Source organism: Pinus tabuliformis, chromosome 4_2, assembly GCF_031772625.1.
Source record: "Pinus tabuliformis cultivar Carrire ecotype Pingquan chromosome 4_2, CPIR1, whole genome shotgun sequence".
Taxonomy (NCBI): Eukaryota; Viridiplantae; Streptophyta; class Pinopsida; order Pinales; family Pinaceae; genus Pinus; species Pinus tabuliformis.
In genome coordinates, this window is record NC_142304.1 from 171,499,692 (window position 1) to 171,520,595 (window position 20,904).

Genomic DNA, 20,904 nt, shown 5'->3' on the forward strand with positions numbered 1-20,904 from the left:
TAACGGCCACATTCAACTACTTCGACTATTGATGATGGCTTCCACATCCTAACCATGGCCCTGATTCAAGGATTTAATCCATATACTAAGCGCTCAACTTGACGTTCGCCAGTATCTAGATAATGAAAATATTTTACAAGCTCCATAAACCTTATCTCATATTCCTCCATTGTTTTTCTACCTTGGACTAGCGTATGAAAGGCCTCGGCTTGTTGCTCTTGAAAATATGGAGGTAAGTACTTGGCGCAGAATCTTTCCTCGAACAACTCCCAAGGAACATTATCCATTGTGAGGTGTAATTGTTTTTCCAGATTCCCCCACCAAATCAAGGTGCTTTCCTTTAACTGAAATACAACAATTTTCATCTTGGAAGTAGAAGAGTACTCTCTTAGCGCAAAACATTTGTTCATTCCTTCTAACCATGCTTCAGCACGTTCTCCAACTCATCCTCCTGAAAATTCTGGGAGTTTAATTTTCTGCAGCTCCCTAGAAATATCTTCCTTTGATTGTCTATAATCAGAACCTTTGGGCTCCGCTAGATTTATTTCTTCAAGTTGAGGTTGTTCTTCTTTGGTATTAACTATTGGCGGCCCTTTTAATGTTTCCAATATGGCTTCCAATGAGCGCATTATAACGGTTAACTCAGGTGCTGAAGCGATTGGCGTTGATGATGGTCTCAACAATTGTGATGACGACGGTGGTGGCGTCAGCGATGGCGATGGCGATGGCGATGGTGATGACGACGGTGGTGGCGTCAGCGATGGCAATGCTACCCGATCATGTCGTCATCGTTGATATGTCCTTACCATCGTAGCTTTTCCTGGATACATAATAAAATTATTAAAATTTGACATATGATTTAGATTTAATAAATATAATTTTCGTAAATTCAAGCTCTCATACAGGTATAGGTTTTTTGCTATTTCTACCTGCAATAGGCCTTACTAGTACTAAGGTCAAGGAGGGTGGCATCGCTACCTCTTTGTCCTAATGCATGGTTTTCTATCCTAATGCATAATAATACTTGTCATAATGCATAGGTCTTCATAGACCATAGTATTACTTCGTAATACTTGCCTAGTATTTTCTAGTCCTAACTGCGGTTATAGAAGAGGTTATTATCATTTTTAGTTTCATTCTATTGGGGGGCTAGATGCTCAATTACCAAAAGACCCTTAATTTTCAAAATTTCAAGGTTCAAATAATATTTTCATTAATAACATGATAATATATATATACCAAAAGGAATATGAACATTACAAAGAGTAGACACATAAGGTATAATTTTATACATCAAGAATAAAATAAAAGGCATGATTTATTATCATACAATTATATTAAAAGAAAACTAATAACTTAAACAAGAACACTTCTTCATCTCTTAAAACAATTCTTTATATAATATATATAAACATCTTTAAAACTCATAATTTGGCTAAGAACACTTTGCTTTATGACTACACCTTTGAAACTAATAATTTGGTAAAGAGGGTTTTGTATTAGAATTATAATCTCCAATATATCTTTACTTAAAACTTTTATGGAAGCAAGGTAAATATTAAGATAATATGTTTAGACAATTAAAGAAATCCATGTTCCTTTGGGAGAAAATGTACATGGAATGACTTAGTGGGGTCATGACTTATGAGTTAAATCTACTTGCGCAGATTTACCGTGATTATTTCAAAAACAAAACGACGAATTCTTTGCTCCCTAACTCACCATAATGAATTTTAAATTAGGGTTTTATATTAATTGTTTTGTCTCAAAATGTTTAACTCTGCAATTAAATCAAAGAACTGGGTGATTAGGCCTCAGTACTGAACTTGAAAGCCACTACAATCTTGAAGGGGAATTTGATGGTTTTGAGCATTAAATATGGTAATTAAAGGTTAAAATTTTAATCAAAGTTTTGTATATTACTTACTTTAATAAAATTGTTCAGATATAATTACATTTTCCTAATATCGACCCATCAATTTCGAAGTACAATATTGCACGCCTTCTGATACCTACAAATGAATTATACTCTATCGAATTAATGTTTATATTAACAAAATAGATTAAACTCCATCGAAATAATATTACAAAAAAAATCCACCTAGTTACTAGCTTCTTTCTATTCTAGCCTTTTAGCCCGCAACCCTAGGCTTCACTCCCACGGCAGGCCGCTTCTATTGGAGAGTCGTGTCAGGGCAAGGGATTGCGTACAAGATATTGTCATTGAACTCTGCTCCGGTCGAGACGATGTTTCGACATCCCCGACTGGGACGTTACACGCTCCTAACCAGTGATAGATGTTCTATGGTCGGGAGAAATCCAAACATCGATCTTAGGATGAATTCTATTGTGTTTTTAAAACATTAAATTGGTAGCGTATTCATATCTAAAATTTCCAACATATCACATTATATATCATTAATACAGCATTAAATTTGTAGAATTTTGCATTGAGAATCTGAGATATAGTATAACTATAAATCATCAATGTTTGGACAAGCACAATATCATGTGCTATGTGTTCGGGTTTCAAATGTGAACAATTTGGTCCCTCCCTTAACGGCGTCTATATATATATATATATATATATATATATATATATATATTATAAAAACTTCATTACGAAATCATAATAATTTCATTTTATTGCAATTTAGAAAAAATAAGATATAGGGCCATATGTTATCTCGACGCCATGTATATTGAAACCTCACCCAAGTAGCGATGTGTATTATCTAGACATTATGTGTATTCTAACCTCATAGTTAATATTCATTCGGCTGACACTATCACCATTACAAAAATAAATGCTAAGTTATAATAAAAAAATGCCAAGTTATATTATTAGTTGGAACTATGTGGCATCCTTTGCATAAAAGATAATTTTGGCGTCAATAGGTACCGAGGTCGAGTCTCCATTCATCTATGTTGATCAATCCATGTCGGCACCATTTTCATTCACTGTCAACCAACATCGATTGGTCGGGACATACATTCGACTTCTATAATAGTTGAATGCGGTAGTTGCAATAGTGGTAAACAAAGTTCGGCCATGGCGGAAGGAGCCAAGATCGATGCAGAATTAGTTAAGATAGTGTTTCTACTGGTAGCTCAGAACGAAACCCCTGCAACCTTTGCTCACACTCCACAGTTACCCCTTTTCACCAGTCATTAATTTGACTAAGTGATTTTCAATGGAGACGGCAAGGAAAACCCTAATATCATTTGGAAAACCTTATTACGAATATATATTAGCATTACAGTCTATGAAAGCTTACATCGTATTTCTGTAGGTCGCTTTGGGTATATTTATTAGTTATTATATTAGCTAGTATATATATATAGATATATAGATATATATATAGATATATATAGATATATATATTGTGAAAGAAACTTAATTAAATCAGTGAATGTGAGACATAAAAATATCGACAATTTCCATATGTGGTCTTCTTCTTTCAACCGTAGAATACTAACGAAGTGAACAGTTACACAAAAACAACCACATCTGAAATGTAGTCATATAGTTTATTTTTTAGTGGGAATTATGAAGTTGCAACACGTAATTGAATTTCACCGTTAGAAATAGGAACACCTGGAAGTCGGCTAAGTATGTGGAAGCTTGGAAAGGAGATTTAATGGGCATGTATGGTCCGGAAAGGGTTAAACTTAGCTCTAATACTAGAATGTAAGGTACCCAATTTACAAAATTTAATGGAACTGCTACTCAGGAAAAGCCCTAATTTCCTATTAGCAGAATTTAACAAAATTGTTATTCAGATTATAAAAGAATTCAAAATCCAATTATTCAATTGATAATACTTGGAATTTTGTCTAATGGTGTTTCTGGCAGTTGCTCTGGAGTTCTATGGTTGATGATGTCTCTGCTTTGTCGCAACTCTTGCTCCCACTGCGTTACCAAAATAACCAAAACCTCCCTGCCAAACTAAGCACAACTTTAGTACCCAACTCCAAAGTACTTCAATTTCGAGGTATTCGGGCCCCTGTGCCCAAAACTTCAAGAACAATTGAGCTTAGAATGCCCTCTATCAGTAACATTGTGAGAATATCCTAATGTCTCTCTATCAATTTCCCAAAATTTCTCCTCTATCTCCCTCTATATCAGAATTTTTCCTCCCTTCTCTACAGTACCTTACGTCCTCTTATACTGGGGAGGTTACTCCACTACTTTGAATTGGAGAACTTCATAAATGTGTGGAAACGGTTGCCAACTCAATAAAATTACTTCCCTTCATATGTCCCTTTTATTATGTTACGGCACTTTTTGCAGATTTTAAGTTATCCTTTTATAATATTATGGCTCTATTTTAAATCATACTTTAATACATAGGTATACTTTCTCTATATGTTAATTTCTTTTCATTTCATATATAGTTTATTTTGTTAGAATATTAATATATATGTAATAATTCCTTTGTATTTAGTTTAATACATTGCATTTATTTTTAATTTTATATAATAGAATTATATACATATATTATATTCAGAAACAGTTATTTCCGGCCCAATCCGCGATTCCAGATTTCTGAACCGCGGATCTGTAAGGGAAGCGGATCCTAGTTTAGATCCAGGGGGCATTTCGTGCAACATTGATCTGATATAATTACATTTGAGACATTGCGCAGAGAGGAGTCGTTAGACTCCGTCACATATCGACAGATGAGTAGATTGCAGATATTCTCACCAAGACTTTGCCGAAAGGGAAGTTTTTGGTCTTCAAAGAGCAGCTTGGACTGATGGATGTGATTGCTCCTAATAAGGGGCATCGTTGATCGAGGACACTAAGCTAGCTCTTCCCCTTTGTCTGAGCTCCTAAGGTGAGGAATTGAGATGTATAGCTCCTAGGGTTGAGGGATCTCTGGACAATAGGGTATCACCCCTATACGTCACCCATAGGGTGGAAGATGTTGCTCCCTTATCTTGGTCTAGCAAAGTATACCCCAGTTTGCATCATACCCACAAGCTGGGCTTGTTCGGATTGTAGCTCCCCGTCTGGCCAACGGGATGAGAGGACTTGGGGGTATGTGATCCTTACCTTTGGTAAGTCGGGTATCTCACCGAAGCTTATTATGCAAGGTGTTTTACCACATGACTCTTGAGGGTCATTATTGGGCACATCAAGAAGAAATAGGATGAATGAGATATTGTATCTCACCTATTGCTTGACATAGGGTGGAAGACGTATGCTCCCCTATGAGATGACATGAGGTGAGAATGTCCCATAGGACCTTTCTCATTGTCCTGAAAGGGTGGTAGTTGATGTTACCCAATTATTCTTCTTCTTTAGATTCGAGAATGATTCAGCAGATAGAGTTGAGCAGAGTTGGGACATGATATGATGACGGGATAACTACGATGATTACATGACACGGTTGGAATTTCTCCCTCGTTGAGAGGGAGTGTTAATTTGGCAACTCAGTGACAAATTCCAATCATGGGACTAGATTCCTCTTTTCGAGAGGACCAATTTTGACTGTTGAAGAACTTAATTTGGACAAGGGAAAGTGTATTTTTGAATTGAAGCCCACCTGTGCACAAAAAGATAGGTTGGCCATAACAAGAAATTGGACACCCTCGGAAGTTTATAAATACAAGTGACCTCAAACTCATTTGGACATCATCATCGAGCATCTTCTTCTTCTCTCTCTCTTCATTGGATTGGTTCGTAAAGGTCTGAAGTTTGGTTTGCGGAGTTTGGTTCGTACAGGTCTGAAATCGCAGGGCTCGTTGCACACATTTTAACAAAGTTACAAGGAAGCAGTCGTACCAATTTTTTCAAAGGATCAAGATCTTCAGCCATCATCATTTTGAGTCATTGTAAATCCATTTTGTAAAATTTGTAATGTAAATGATGCTAGTAAGATCATGTATATATGTAACAACCTAGGTAAGCCTATTATTTTGGTAATGAATTTAATCCTAGGAGGTTTTTCGTCTCACTAATTCATTTGTTTTTTTAAACACGGATGATTGGAGAGTTTTTCCCTCCAGCCTCAACCCAAAGTTGGGGTGGAATTTATCGTCAAAGTCTTAGGTGAGTCCTAGTGGTTTAGTCGAATCTTCTGTAAAAAAGATTTGGGAATAATTTAAGCTAATTCGCTAAATTATTTTATTACAAATCACTTGGTCTACTAGATCATATTCTGTCGCAGAATTGGGTAATTAATTGAGGGTCTATAACAAACAGGTATTCCCCCTTTGAGGGTTGAATTATGTATAATCTTATGTAAAAAATATTATAGTGCATTGTCTCTCATACTTAAACACCATGGCTAAAATATTTGAGGGTGGAAAAATAATTAATCCCCTCAAGTGTCAATTAATTAATTTTTCTAGCAAAAAAAAAAAATAATCTTAAGCCAAAAAATTTAAAAATTTGAGCTAAAAAAATAAATTGCTAGAGAAATTTTATTCTCCAAGTGGAAAAATTCGTGAGTCTCAAAGAAATTAATTTTTGGAGGTCCCCCACCAAGGAAATATTAGAAATTTCAAGAAAAATTGGACCCTTAGGCCTTGAGGGTCAAGTCAAGTCAAAGTCAATTTTTTGAGGAAATTAGCTCAAAATAATTATTTTTGAGCTAATAAAAAAGGGGTTTAATGAGAAATTCGAAAATTCTTAAAAAATAATTATTTCAAGGGTAGAGATTAGACGATCATCAAAGATTTATCAATAGTCGAGATTATTTTGACGGAGATCAAGCCAACTAGCTATTATTTTCCACTTGGAGGATTTATCTATAAATTAGAGGTCATTTGTGTCTCAAGCCATCTGATGTTTGGCTAATGTAACTTTGTAAAGCAACTGTCCTGTCGAGAACATTTTGAATAATCATAATAAAGATTTTGGGGTAAAGTTCATGGTGTCTCTGATCTACTAATTTGTGGTATGTGTTGGGTACAGTCGTTCCTATATTGTGCTTTATAATTTTTATAAATCATTATTTCATTGTAGGTGATAGGAACATTCTATTGGTAAGTTGTGCGCTTATCTTAGGTGATCTGATTCACTGTGTGTTCTAACAGTTTATCTTTCTAAAAATATATAGTGTTTGCATGTTTCCCAGCCCTTGGACTCCATGTTCACAAACTGTGGGCACAGGCTGACTATGTTTGGATTCTAAATATTTTTATAGTTTTTTTAACTTCACTAAGGTTGTGGTTTGGCATTTATCTTTGGAAATATATTTAGCCATTTATCAAAACTTTACAAAAAATGTATTTCTCAAAAATTCTCTAAGCATTGTACACTCATATATTTTGTAAATATAATATGTATAATTATCTTGTAAATTATTTTATTTTTCTAACCCTTGTTTTGCATCTAGGGTTTTATTGGGGTTTTGTAAAAATTTTAATTTTTGTATATATTGGGATATGGGCTATTGTAAATTCATTTGTGCAAGTAAGCTCAAAGGCAAACAGCTTGATTAGAGCTAGATCTAAGCCCTTGAGGGTAAGATCTAGCTTCTAGTAAAATTTTGTAGAGCTAATGAAGAATTTGCAGGAAATTTGAAGATCTAAAGCAAATTGATTTTTGAGCAAGGGTTTTTATTTTTCAGGCTTCCTAAGCCTATCTCTCTCCTTCAGGTCAATCATCCAGCTCACCAACCCCTAACATCTGCCTTTTTCTAGCCTTAGATGCTAATCGTAGGCCCCTAGAGCCCTCGACCTACCTCTTTCCCATTACCTTGAGGTTTTTCGGCCTCCTTAGGCCTAACCATAAGGCCTAGGGCCTTCACCCTCCTCAGTCCTAGCCGTAAGGCCTAGGGCCTTCGCCCTCCTTAGGCCTAGCCGTAAGGCCTAGGGCCTTCGGCCTCCCTCCTTTGCCCTCGTTTCCTTAGGCCGCAACCCTTAAGGGCTTGCGGCAGCCTCTTGTAGGCTCCTTTTGGGGTGTCGCAAGACTTTAGGGCCTAAAATCCCTAGGCCGTAGCCACCAAGGGCCTCCCGACCCTCCCTTAAGCTTAGCGGCAACACTTGAGGCTTGTCGTGAGCCCATTTCAGCGCTTCTTTTGGCCTCTTCCCTTAGCCACTAGGCCTTCTAGGCCTCTTTCACCCCAACACTAGCCCTACTAGACCTAGCTTTAGCCTTCCTTGGCCCTAGTTTGCCTCTCCTCCAGCCCTAGTTGGCCTCTGAAATTTTTGCATTGAATATTGGTGGGTTTTGCAGGGAGAAATTGGCTCAAGTTTGGTGTTTTCAAGTGCCAAGTCCATTGGAAAAAATTGGGCAAGCAATCTTCCAGGCCTGGAGCCTAGGGTTTGATCTCTAAACCCTCCATTTTCCTCATTGTTTGTTATAGCTCTTTGAATACATTCTTAACATTGATCAAATTCATACTTAAGTGCCCTAAAAATCACATCTAAGTGGCCTAAACATAAGTTCATGGTTAAAATCTACTAGTCACTTGGTGAATTTTAAATTGTTTCTTGGGCATAAATCTAAGTAATTTCATGACTAATATCTCTGCATAAAAGTGTGATCAGATCTAATATAATCTGAAGCTACATCATAAAAGGAATTGCTAGCTCATAATTTCTTATTGGCAAACTTGTCTTGGCATCTAGAAATTTTTGGTTGGCGCAAGTTATTGCACTAATAGCTCATTATTTGCATACTTTTCTTACTGCGGTAATAAGTCCTTCTAGATCTGACATAACACTGAATGTTGATCATAAGAGGGTTGGCTATCTCACATAATCACTTGGAAAGTCATTTAGTATCTCGTTGATCATATTTAGTTCTTACATGCTTGTCATTTCTTGGATCTAGAATGATTTACATATTGTTCTCCTAAAGGTTAATAAGTGCTTATCTCATTAGTGATTCTAAGTGTTATTGTTGAAGTTGGTCTTAACGTTGGTTATTTGAAGGCTAACGTTAGTTTGTTTCTTGTAATCTCATTCATAACCTCTAAGAATCGTTAATTTTACACTAAGTAAGCACTCACACATCATAGTTCTAATCTTGTTTAATGGTTTAACTTACTTTGGGCATTGAAATTTCATTGGAGTAGCTCTCTCCTTCTTAAGTGTCTTGGCATATAATTGACATTATTGTGTTGAGCATCTAATTGTTTAAGGAATATTGCTAAAGGAATCATTGGATAATTGCTAAACACATTGTATTGTCTATCTTAAGCATTGGCATCTTGAGAGTTATTGATTCTAAGTGAGCATCTCTTAATATTGGCATAAGATCATCATTGCCATTTACTTTGTTGATATATCTTGGAAGATTTTAAATTATCTCAAGTAATTGTCATTATTGTTGTTTTGAATTGCTATCATTGATTGAACATCTTGTGGAACATAGGTTCATCTTTGGATTGTTTAATATTGGCACTTAATAATTGGCACATTCTTGGTAATAAGATTGTCTTTCCATTTATTGATAAGTACTCTTGTCATTGAAGATTAATCATAACTTAAGTACTTAAACGTTAAACAATCTTAATCTAAAAATCACTCATACACCTTTAAGCATTCTAAGTCTAGTTGCATTAATAACTTACATACAAGCATAAGCTTGGTTGATAGACTTCTAGGGCCACCCTTTCTCAATTTAGCTTGAGGGATTCAACACCTTTCTATTAGTTAACACGGTGACCTTGCAGTGGTCAGAGCCACAGTCTCTATAGCGCTGAAGGCATTGGGTGGTTGGAACACAGGGGGAGGTATCGTTAATCAAGTCTTCGCTTCTTCCTGTTGGCTTCCATCCCACAACCAACTCTAAAGACTGGTTCCAAAACAGATAAAAGGGAGGTCATACTTAGAATAGGCATATAACTAAAAGTAACCAAGTTTCTTGCATCATACCTAGATCTTAGGATTTGCATAGCATATAGGTTAGCAAACCATCTAAGCAGCGATTATCCATTCGTTTACTTGGTCTCTAATTAATAATAAGCGAGAAATTGACTCCATAATGCACTGGTCTCAAAGTTGAATTTCATTTAACCTTTAAATCTTGCTTAAATTAACCAAGTAGCTAGGGCACTCAATCGTGTCTCCCGGACTCGTTGGTTGCCAACTTGTCTTTCGTCTTCACATTTCCATAGGGACTATCCCCCATAGCCTGACATTGGGAGACAACTAGAACGGAGAGATCGGGGATCAGAGTGACAACCCTCGACCTCAGTCGTTGTTGCAGTGCATGTACAATATGAGCGACAATGGGGTTTGAAGCTCGCACGTGTGATTAGGGCTTTTGGTTTCTAGACACATGATTGACTCTGGAAATTTTCGGTTATAACCCTGGGCACGCGGGCTCTTCCGTGCAGTTGGAGCATCTAAACCGCATGCATAACGCTTCCTCCATGCGGTTGGGATCTAGGTTTTAGTTTGATAGTTGACCGCAGATCGGGAAAGGTAAATCCAATTAGTATTGTTGCTGGGATCATATTTCTAACACTGTTTGGTTGATATTGTTGGATATTTTTGTATGAGCCCATTGTACTTTCTGTTGAACATTTTATGACAATTTAATAAAAGAAGAATTACAAAGGGTTTTCCCTCTTCTGGGGTTTTTTCCTTGGTCATTGACCATATCTGGTGTCTCTTGTTGATGTATTGATTGGCTCCTATTGTCATTGCATTATTGTTCTATCTTTAGTTACAATTGATTGATGAAAAGTATTAATTGTTATTGAAAGATTGCTAATTGAATAATTGAATTGGGCTGAAGTAATTGAAACAGCATAGAGCAGTGAAAAATTAACAAGAGGCTGGAATTTGAAGAAACATCTAGGATCTGAGAATACCAACACCATAGGCAGATGTGAATTGATCCTTGCTAAATTTAAAAAAACTTTGATAGTGATGAGCGTCATAATGGTTTGGCCCTCTTAAAACTGGTTGATGATGATGGTAAGCCCCTCCCCTCTCATTCCCTAACAGATGCAAAACAAATAGGGAAAAAGAGAAAATTGGGCATTAAGAGGGTCAGAATCATGCAACCCAATTTTTTCCATCATGGTGTGATTTTTTTCCCGATTTTTGCAGATTTTTTTCCAAGAACATGGGGTTTGATTTTTTGCTAGTGACTTTTAATTTAAGAGTTTGTATTGTCATTTTTTCAACTGTATTAAACTAACATCATCAGTTAGGTGGAGGTACTTGAGATACTCCATTCATTCATCGAAGTGGAGCAAACAACGTTGAAGTGACTACCACAAAGCTTGGGCTAGAGGACAGGAGCAAAGTATAAGTTGAAGGCTTAGCATTTGAGCAAGACATATCGAGTAGAGTTATGGGCTTAACAGGTATTGCTTATAGCACTAGCTTGGGCCAAGGGCAGCTTGGATGGGTCTGCGCATGCATTGCAAAGTTGCATTATCTTATGTAATTGCTTGGAATACTAGGTGTTTGTTCGAGTCCATTTTCCAGCTATTTAGATTTGTTTCTTCAACTGATAAACTTTAGGAAATTTGGTTTTCCAATTTCAGTCTAAAAATGATATATCTCATATTTGTAGCTTCAGCTGTAATTCCAACTTTCAGTTCAGATTTTACCAAGCAGGTTGCTTTTCCAATCATAACAGCACTTCTCAGTCAGTGTATTAGCAACTATCAAGCTAGGTATGTAACAACAAAATCTAGAAATTCTATCATATAAGGTAATTGACTGCTGAGAATCAAAATATCCTTATCTATGTGTCAATTTAACCTCCAATTTAGCTATACATATTATTTTGATACCAAAAACATTCGAAGAATAATTTTTTTATTTTATTCATGACAAGTTTTAATGATATGTGATTGAAAGCCCTTTAGATATAGTTATTTTCAGAAAGATTGCCTAATCTAAGTGGTTCAAAGGAATTGGCATCTCCATTAATGATAGATTTTGAAGAATTTAAATTAAATTTACAAACAATACAAGAGAAATTTCATTATATTATAATGAAGACGGATCAAGTTTTCCATCTGAGGACTTCCATTGCCATACATTGGGAGTGTCTTAAGTTTATTAGAAATTGGGATGGAGCTATCACTACTGACATACTTTTACTTTAAAGTTTCAACCTGCCAGTGCATTTAACCTATACTGTGATGGGCATATGTATACAAGATCTGTACTGAGAACAAGGGTGGCAGTCGTCTACCCCAGGTGCAGAGAACAGTAAGATGAGGTGGATCTCTTGTGCTGGGGGGCATCATACCACTGATTTATCATTGTTTGTCCCAGTGAAACCAACATTTATCGGGCACATAATGCCTTTGATGGCTGAGAGGGACTGAAAGAATAACACATCAACCAAGTAGGCCTTGAAGGTTCCTGTGAGTCCCATCATCTAAAAGTACTGCCTCTCAACATACAAGACAAGGCATTTCTGGTCAGGGTAAAGGAAAAATGTAGCAAGGGGCCTACCAGAGTCTTTGTATAAACAGTGAAATTTCCCCAACAACTTGTAATAAACAGGGAATCTGAAAATGAAATGCTCCTCTATCTCCACCTCCTGGAGGAAGCAAAGCCAGCAATTCTGTCCTTCCATAGAATTTGGGGATCACGGAAATCTCCCCCAGAACTCATAACAAGTGTGAATGCACTCTCAGTTGACTGAATGAAAGAAACTCAAAGATGAATAAATGTGTTTGTCTTGTGATTACGACTGTAAAAAGTAATTCAGTATCACCACAAATGTATCAACCATGTTAATGACCTTATTAAGCATCACATTAATGAATTTCTTTCTACTTGAAGATATTTTAGAGATGCCTATCAAATCAAAACAGGGGCACATGATATAAAAAATGAAGGATAAACCTAAACTGAATTAGAGAAAGAGAGATGCACACTTCATACCTTCTAACTTATTTACAAATAAAAATAAAAATAAAAATGAAAGACACCAGGTACTTACCCCTTGCCTGAATTGAGGAGGTGCTTTTACTTGCATTGCATAAGTTCGTTTTGCTTTTACTGAATACAGTTGGTCATAAGCCTGTACCATTTCACAATAAAATACATCAAGCTTAAGAAATAGGCACTGTTGGGCAAAGACTATATGAAAGAGACTATAAAGTTATTACAAATGTCCTGGAAAAAAGTTCTAACAGGCAAAGAATCAAACTGAATTTCAGCATCTAGCAATAAGCAATCTTTATTTTTCTGAAAATGCAATTGATATTTCATTACTAGACAAAAGGAATGTACATCAAGAATGATACATCACGGAGCCAAAGGGAAGTCACACAAGTTTTTCCTACCTATTTAAGCAGAAGTAGGCAAGCATGTCCACTTTAGCTCCAGCCTCTTGTGAATCAAAATCTTTCCTAAAATTCCTCGCTGACATATGTGTTATCACAAAATGATACACCAAGAATGATACATCACAGAGCCAAAGGGAAATCACACACGTTTTTCCTACATATTCAAGCGAAGTAGGAAAGCATGTCCACTTTAGCTCCAGCCTCAAGTGAATCAAAATCTTTCCTAAAATTCCGGGTTGATATATGTGTTATCACAAAATCCAGCATCTTGGCACAAATCCTTTCACAAGGACCTAGATTAGTGTAACATGGAAGTGTTACCACTGTCACCTTAGTAATCACTTCCCTCGTTTTCATGATGGATGAAAAACAACACAAGGGAGGCTTTCCTAGTAGCTTCAAGGAATCCTATAGCAGGCCTCCTGTATTAGTTACTCAAACATACCACCACTAGAATTGAGCATTCAAAATGAAGGCAAGGTGGTTTAACTAAACCAACTTCCAGATTTATGTGGGTGATGTATCCAATACAATTTGTGATATTTATCAAGTGAAGATAAGCCAAGAGGATACCCTAAACACTGTAAATAAAAGAAAGAGCTATGGTTGTGTAAAACTTGTGTGAAAAATTAGAATCTTCAGAAATATATCAAGTTCAACAACAGTAATAATTCAGTTCTCCCAAGCAAGCATGTAACCAAACTACGGCTGAGAAATACAAGTTAAACTAGGGTTTTATGAAAAAATATTTTCTGAAATATTAAAGGCGCATAACAGCCTTAACAATGCAAGATGTTGAGCCCTAGAGAGATGAAAATTCAATTAGCAAAGCAATAAATGATAACAAGATATGTTTTTGATGATAAAATGCTAACTAAACCCTAGACATCTAGCCTAATTATGTCAAAATTGAAGAACAATTACATACAAACACTAATATAACCCTCAAACAATAGAAGAAAAGGTAAATTTTGATTTTAAGGATTCAATAATGGGAGTTAAGACTAGTACCTATATTTTCTTTTCTTTTCTTTTCTTTTGGGGGGGGTGTGGAGCTTATGGAGTCAAACCATGGACTCCCTTGAAAAAGGAAAAACATGGATCTTGGATAAACCTTAAGGTAGTTCACTACAAACCTTAAGAATTTCTTCTATATGATGACAACTACAGTTGTCCACTACCAACCCTAGAAAATCCTCCTATGTCATTTAGCAAGCTTTAAAGATAATATCAAAGGTAAGTTTCTCCACTAGAAACCTTCCTAGGGTTTTGTTGAAATGTGTACCTTGGGAGGTACTCCCACAACCCCTAGGGTACTAGGTTCGTGAGTTGTCCCACAAAATGTGGTTTGTGGGCTGTGTACCCAAACAGTGGCCTTTGTATCCAAAGTCGGGCAAAAGACCCAAAAGGAAATTAATTGTTTATTCATTGTTTGCAAGAGGACAACCTTGAAGGGCTTTGGGGCACCTAAGGCTAAAATGGAGAGGGCTAAACCAAATGAAAGAAATTTTATTTCTATGTTAGTGGGGTTCTTGTATGTACATTGTAGGCTCAAGTCCGCTTGGCCTAGAAGTCATGCCCCTTGGTGGTAAATGGCTCCACCTAGATCACTATAAGAAGAGATGAAGTGAAGATCATTTGGCATCCATCCAAGTGCAATGAAATCTCAAGAAGACAACAAGAAAGGGAACTTCAAGTAGCCACAGCAAGAAGGGAGCTAGTGATCTAATCTGGTCAGAGTTTGCTCAAGCTGAAGGAGGACTTGATTCTGTCTTAGCAGCCTAGTTTTCTGCGGAAAGTAGCCTTGAAAAAGGCCTGAAGTTCTGTTGTTCTGTGGGAGGACGGCCGAAGCCCTGAACTGCTGGAAAAGAAGGCTGAAAGGCCTCTGTGATTGTGGATAGGAAGGTCAAGTTCCCTCAGGACCCACTGCAGAGGAGAAGGGGGATTTTGGGCCGAGTTCTGGAAAGTTACAGGCCTAAAGAATAACGCCGCAGATATAGCCTGAAGTTGCAAGTGCGTGACAAGAAGGCCGATGTGAATTAGGTGTGTGGAAAGAGCTGCTAAGCGCTGACGTCTAAGGAGATATCTTGTTGGGTTCCCTCAGGACACCGCAGAGGAAAAGGGGCCTTTTAGGCCAAGTTCTGGAAAGTTACAGGCCTAAATAATAAGGCCGCAGATCTGGCCTGAAGTTGCCGGTGCATGACAAGAAGGCCGAGGTGAATTAGGTCTGTGAAAAGGGCTATGAAGGGCTGACATATAAGGAGATCTGTTGCTGGGTTGTAAAAGAATGTCGAATCAATTAATTCAGAGTGAGCAAGAAGCTCAATGATAATACAGAGATATTTACAATAATAGAAACATCAAGTTTCTATGTAGAATATGGAAACACTCAGTTTCATCTAAGAAACTGCTTAAACGAATAAAAATAGCAACAGCTAAAAGAATGAGTATTAAATACTAAATAGGAATAGGAATATTCTAATACCCTCCCTTAATACTCAATCTATTTACAACACCAATAGACCCTCTGAATTTTACAAATTTATCAGGACCAAGAGGCTTGGTGAAGATGTCGGCGGGCTGCTCTGTTGTGGGAACATATTGCAACTGAACTGAGCCGTCTTCAACAAGCTGGCGAATGTAGTGGCAATGAGTTTCCACATGCTTTGTTCTTTCATGAAACACTGGATTTTTGGCAAGTTTGAGAACTCCCCGATTATCACAAAACAAAGAGGTAGGCCCGGTCTGGGAAACATGCATATCTGCAAGCATACGTCGAAGCCAAACTGCCTCACAGGATGCCTTAACTACTCCCCGATACTCTGCTTCTGTTGAGGAGAGAGCCACTGCCTGTTGCTTCTTACTAGTCCAAGTAACAGCACCAGATCCTAGACTAAACACATACCCAGTTATAGATTTACGGTCATCAACCGAACCGGCCCAGTCAGAGTCAGTGTAACCACTGAGATTAGGATTGGAACTGCGAGTATATAAGAGGCCATAATCAGAAGCACCACGCACATATCGTAGCACACGCTTTGCTGCTATCCAATGATCAGCTTTAGGAGCTGACATAAAGCGGGAGATATAGCTTACTGCAAAACTGATGTCAGGTCTGGTGGCAGTAAGATAGATGAGACTGCCCACTAGTTGCCTGAATAAAGTTTCATCCACAAGGGGAGAGGAGGACTGCGATGAAAGTTTGAGCCCTGGTTCCATAGGAGTCGTGGCTGGTTTGCAATCCTGCATTCTGAACCTGTCCACAAGATTTTTTGCATACTTGGACTGAGAGAGAAAAATATGATTTTCAGTCTGCCAAACTTCAACCCCCAAACAGTAATGAAGAAGTCCCAAATCTGTCATCTCAAAAGTTCTGCATAAATCTTGTTTGATCCCATGGATCAAATGTGCAGAGCTGCCAGTAATGATAAGGTCATCCACATAGACAACCACAAGCAAGATATCATCAGCAGTATGCTTGATATACAGGTTTGCATCAGATGGGCTCCGCTGAAAACCCTGATCTGTCAGGTACTGATCAATTTTCATGTACCAAGCCCGAGGAGCTTGCTTCAAGCCATAAATGGCTTTAGCTAATCGACACACTTTCTGTTCTTGACCAGCAACCTTGAATCCTGAAGGTTGCGTCATGTAGACTTCTTCTTGGAGATCACCATTTAGGAAAGCACTCTTTACATCCATCTGATGAACTTTCCAATTGAACTGAGCAGCTAGGGCAATGACAAGCCTTATGGTACTCATCTTGGTTGTAGGAGCAAAAGTCTCTTCATAGTCGATGCCTTCCTTCTGTGAGAACCCTCGAGCCACAAGACGAGCTTTATACTTGTCTATGGTTCCATCAGCTTTGTATTTCACTTTATACACCCATTTGCAGCCTATGGGCTTTTTCCCTGCAGGAAGATCAGAAAGTGTCCATGTGTGATTCTTCTGAAGACTTTGAAATTCGGCTTCCATAGCCTGTTCCCACTCAGATGTACCCTTAGCCTCTGAATAGGTTTGAGGCTCAAAAATACTGTGAAGGTTAGCCATAAGAGCAAAATTGACTGTAGACTGTTGTTTGTTCTTATGTTTAGAAGTTCTACCTTCAAGAAGCTCATCATCCCGGAGATCACCAATGGTTTTAGCCCACCATTTAGGCTGAAGAGTAGAGGAACCAATATCAGGAGGAGATGAAGAAGACTCAATAGGAACAGCAAGAGGAGGGTTATTTTCTGGAGGAAGCTCAGATAGAGTATTATCAAATACTGATGCTACATCATCCCTCCCATCAGGTGGACCGACCGGAAGAAGAACACTGTGAGGCTGATCCTCAGAACACTGCTTAGAAGAAGAATACTGAAAAAATCCTTTGTCTTCATCAAATACTACATCCCGACTGAAGCTAAGACGACCGGTGGCTATATCTATCAGCCTATAGGCCTTGTGATGATCACTGTAACATGTCATCATGAGTTTCTGGCTTTTGGAATCCAACTTAGAACGCTTAGCAGGTGGAATCCAAACATATGCAACTCAGCCAAATACTTTGAGGCGACTGATCTTAGGCTTACGGCCAGACCAAACCTCTTCAGGAGTCTTCCCTTTAACAGCCTGAGTAGGTGATCGGTTAAGAAGATAAACAGCAGTAAATACTGCTTCAACCCAGAATTTGTTTGGAACACTCCTGTGTTGTAACATGGAACGAGCCATTTCAACAACCGTGCGGTTGCGACGCTCGACAACACTGTTCTGCTGAGGAGTGTAAGGTGTGGTTAATTGACGTTTGATGCCATGAATATCACAGAAGTTGGCAAAAGCTGAGGAACAAAATTCCCCCCCATTGTCGGTCCTAAGGGTCATGATGTTACAACCAGATTCTTTTTCAACTAAGGTTTTAAACTTCTGAAAGGTACTAAGAGCATCAGATTTATTTTTTAGAAAATACACCCACATCTTTCTACTGAAATCATCTACAATAAGTAAAAAATATTTGCAAGCAGTGATAGAAGTTGTATTCATAGGACCACAAATATCAGCATGAAGTAACTGAAGTACCTTAGATGCGCGCCAAGATTCTCCATCTTTAAATGAAGACCGATGTTGCTTTCCCGCTTGACAGGCGCTGCATACCCCCAACTGCTGAGTCTGAATATCAGGTAATATCAGGAGGATTTGGGAGAATATTTGGTGGAGATTTTTGTGGGAAATTGTCCCCACATGGGTTACCACCCATATACACTTGTCATTCTATCATAAAATTCGAATTTGGCACATAAGGGAAGAAGAAAATGATGTCGACTTGCCAGAATTCGATCTTTACACTTGGCATTAGAGCTTCATTCAACAAATTCGAATTTCTCTTTGGGATTGTCACCTCGTGCCACTTGTTTAATCACTTCTATATTGAGATTGGCTCCAATGCCATTTGTCATTATCATTCTTCATTGGAATTTGCTCCCAGTTCTCTATATAATATAGCCATGGGCTCTCATATTGTATCATGTAATAAGTTATTGGCCTTGGGGAAACTTTGTCATTTTGTACTTGCATACATTCTTAATATAATCAAGAATTTGGGGCTATCTGGCTAGTGTTCTCTTGGCATTATGAGGTGATGTCCTTTCATACTACTGCTATTGTGTTTAATTTATTTCGCATGTTGAACTAATATTAATTTATGCTTGCATCTTACTTGGAATGATGTGTGCAAGCTATCTTGCACATATCATTGATTTAGAGTAGTATCTATGGATAATCTTGCCAATTCATTTTAGGAGGAATGTTTGGTTTATCTTATTCACTATATTGCTCTAATCTTGTGCAAACTAATACGTGTTCAAGTGTGTAGGAAAGATCTTTTGTATTGTGTGTAGGAATCCATCTAGACGTGGGAGAAATCTCAATTAGATCAAAATTCACTCCTAGAGTCACAACAATCCAAAACTCGAGCATTGTTTCGCTCCAAGTTTTCCATCCAACGAAGAGCAAAAGGGAGTTTTGTTATTCTATAGCACTTGATCATCCATTTAAAATTCAAAATACTTCTTTGGTTCTAGTTCTTTCAAAGTATATCTCTCATTCAAGAGTCATTTCTAAAGCTAGGCAACACTCCCATTACTTGAGCTAGTACTTTGTAAATTAAATTCTAAGTTTAGTTTTGGTTTCTTTTTCCTAATTTCACACTGACAATTGGTAATTTTTTTGTGTTTTGCAACCCATAGGCTTGAGCATTGGGCAGCAAGGAGCTTGAGGAGAAGCTTTGGAAAACTACTCACTCGTGTGTATGCAAGACCCCCTCACGTTGTCCAAAGACTGATTTCTAGGGAGGCCATAAGCACTTGGGAGAGAGTTGCAAACTCATCTAGGCCGTGGGCCTTTTGAGCCTTGTGAATCTCTTTTGGAGAGTTTTTTCCATCTTCAAGTTTGTTGTTGTTATATTTTTGGGGAGAGAGTCTAGCTTTGTTAGAGTCTCATCTTTGTAAAGATCTCTCTCGTATTGTGGGTTGCCCTCTTAGAGGCATTTTTACCTGCTTTAAGCACTAATAAAAGATTAAAAAAAATGTTGGAGGGAGCTTGGGATTTTTCCCATGGCATCCCCCTTCCTCATTTAGAGGAGGGATTCTTATGGGTGGCCTAATCTTGCTTTTAGTTTTTTCTTAGCTTTCTAGCTTTTAAATTTCATATTGTGCATGCTTAAAATCAATACATTTCACTCCACATGCAAATTTTTACTAATCTTGTATTTAAATTTTGACATGCATACGCTCTCAAGTTTTGCAAACTATTTCTCTTTGAAGCATTAGTTTAATTTGGGGAATTAATACAATTTGCACTTCATCTAGGCATTTTAGTATAAGAAGGCCCCAAGCTTCATTAAAACTTACCTCCAACTTAAGTTGGTTGAATAGACTTTTAAGGACCCTCTACCTCTATTGATTCCTCATTGTGAGATCCAAACATTTGGGCGAGGATGAGGTTTGAGGACTAGAGTTCAATTGTAACTTTACTTTAGCACTAATTAATAAAATGAACCAAGAACAACATTCCATCACATTTCCTTTGGTTTAAAGTCTCACATGAAAATCTTATTTCAAGAGGCAATTTGGATTCAAGCATTGTAATCTCTTTTAATTTTGCAACAAGTTTAATTTTCTCATACTTGGAAATTGATACATCTTTTGGTTTAATTGCATATTGTCATGAATGGTTGATTTCACTTTCCAGTACTATTATTTTGGGTTGCAAACTTAATTGCATGCTGTCATCTTGGTCTAACATTTGAGTTCTTTTTGTATCCTTTTGAGCAAGATAATTTCCATGCTTTGATTTGTAGACTTATTCATCTTGAAAGCATTTATAATATCTTGTGCTAACAATTTACTGTTTCACTTTTCAGGGTTATTTTGGCTTTCCATTTGAAAGCATTTCACTTCATTTTAAGCAAAATACAATTTCATTTCTTAAAGAGAAAATTCCTGAAAGGCACTGATTGTTTATGTATTCCATGCTTATCTTATGATGGATATTGCTCATATCAGTTTTTGCTTATAAATCTTAAATAGATAATCTATTTAACTGTAACAATTCTCCTAGAAACTCACATCCTTTTTAACTTAACTTTTCATTAGGGACCACATCCCTTAGCTAACCTAGGAGATAGCTCAAACGGAGA

General features: G+C 37.4%; 1 protein-coding gene across 2 annotated transcripts in view; it reads right to left on the bottom strand.

Annotated features, from left to right (window-relative positions):
• The window catches only part of LOC149168728 (Mitochondrial inner membrane translocase complex, subunit Tim44-related protein), a 453,829-nt gene that overhangs the window by 350,207 nt on the left and 82,718 nt on the right, over positions 1-20,904 (bottom strand). For both annotated transcript variants that reach the window (XM_089428390.1, XM_089428389.1), the window contains exon 4: positions 12,884-12,964. In XM_089428390.1, coding sequence (XP_089284516.1) covers positions 12,884-12,964 — 81 coding nt within the window. The remainder of the gene's footprint in view (positions 1-12,883; positions 12,965-20,904) is intronic.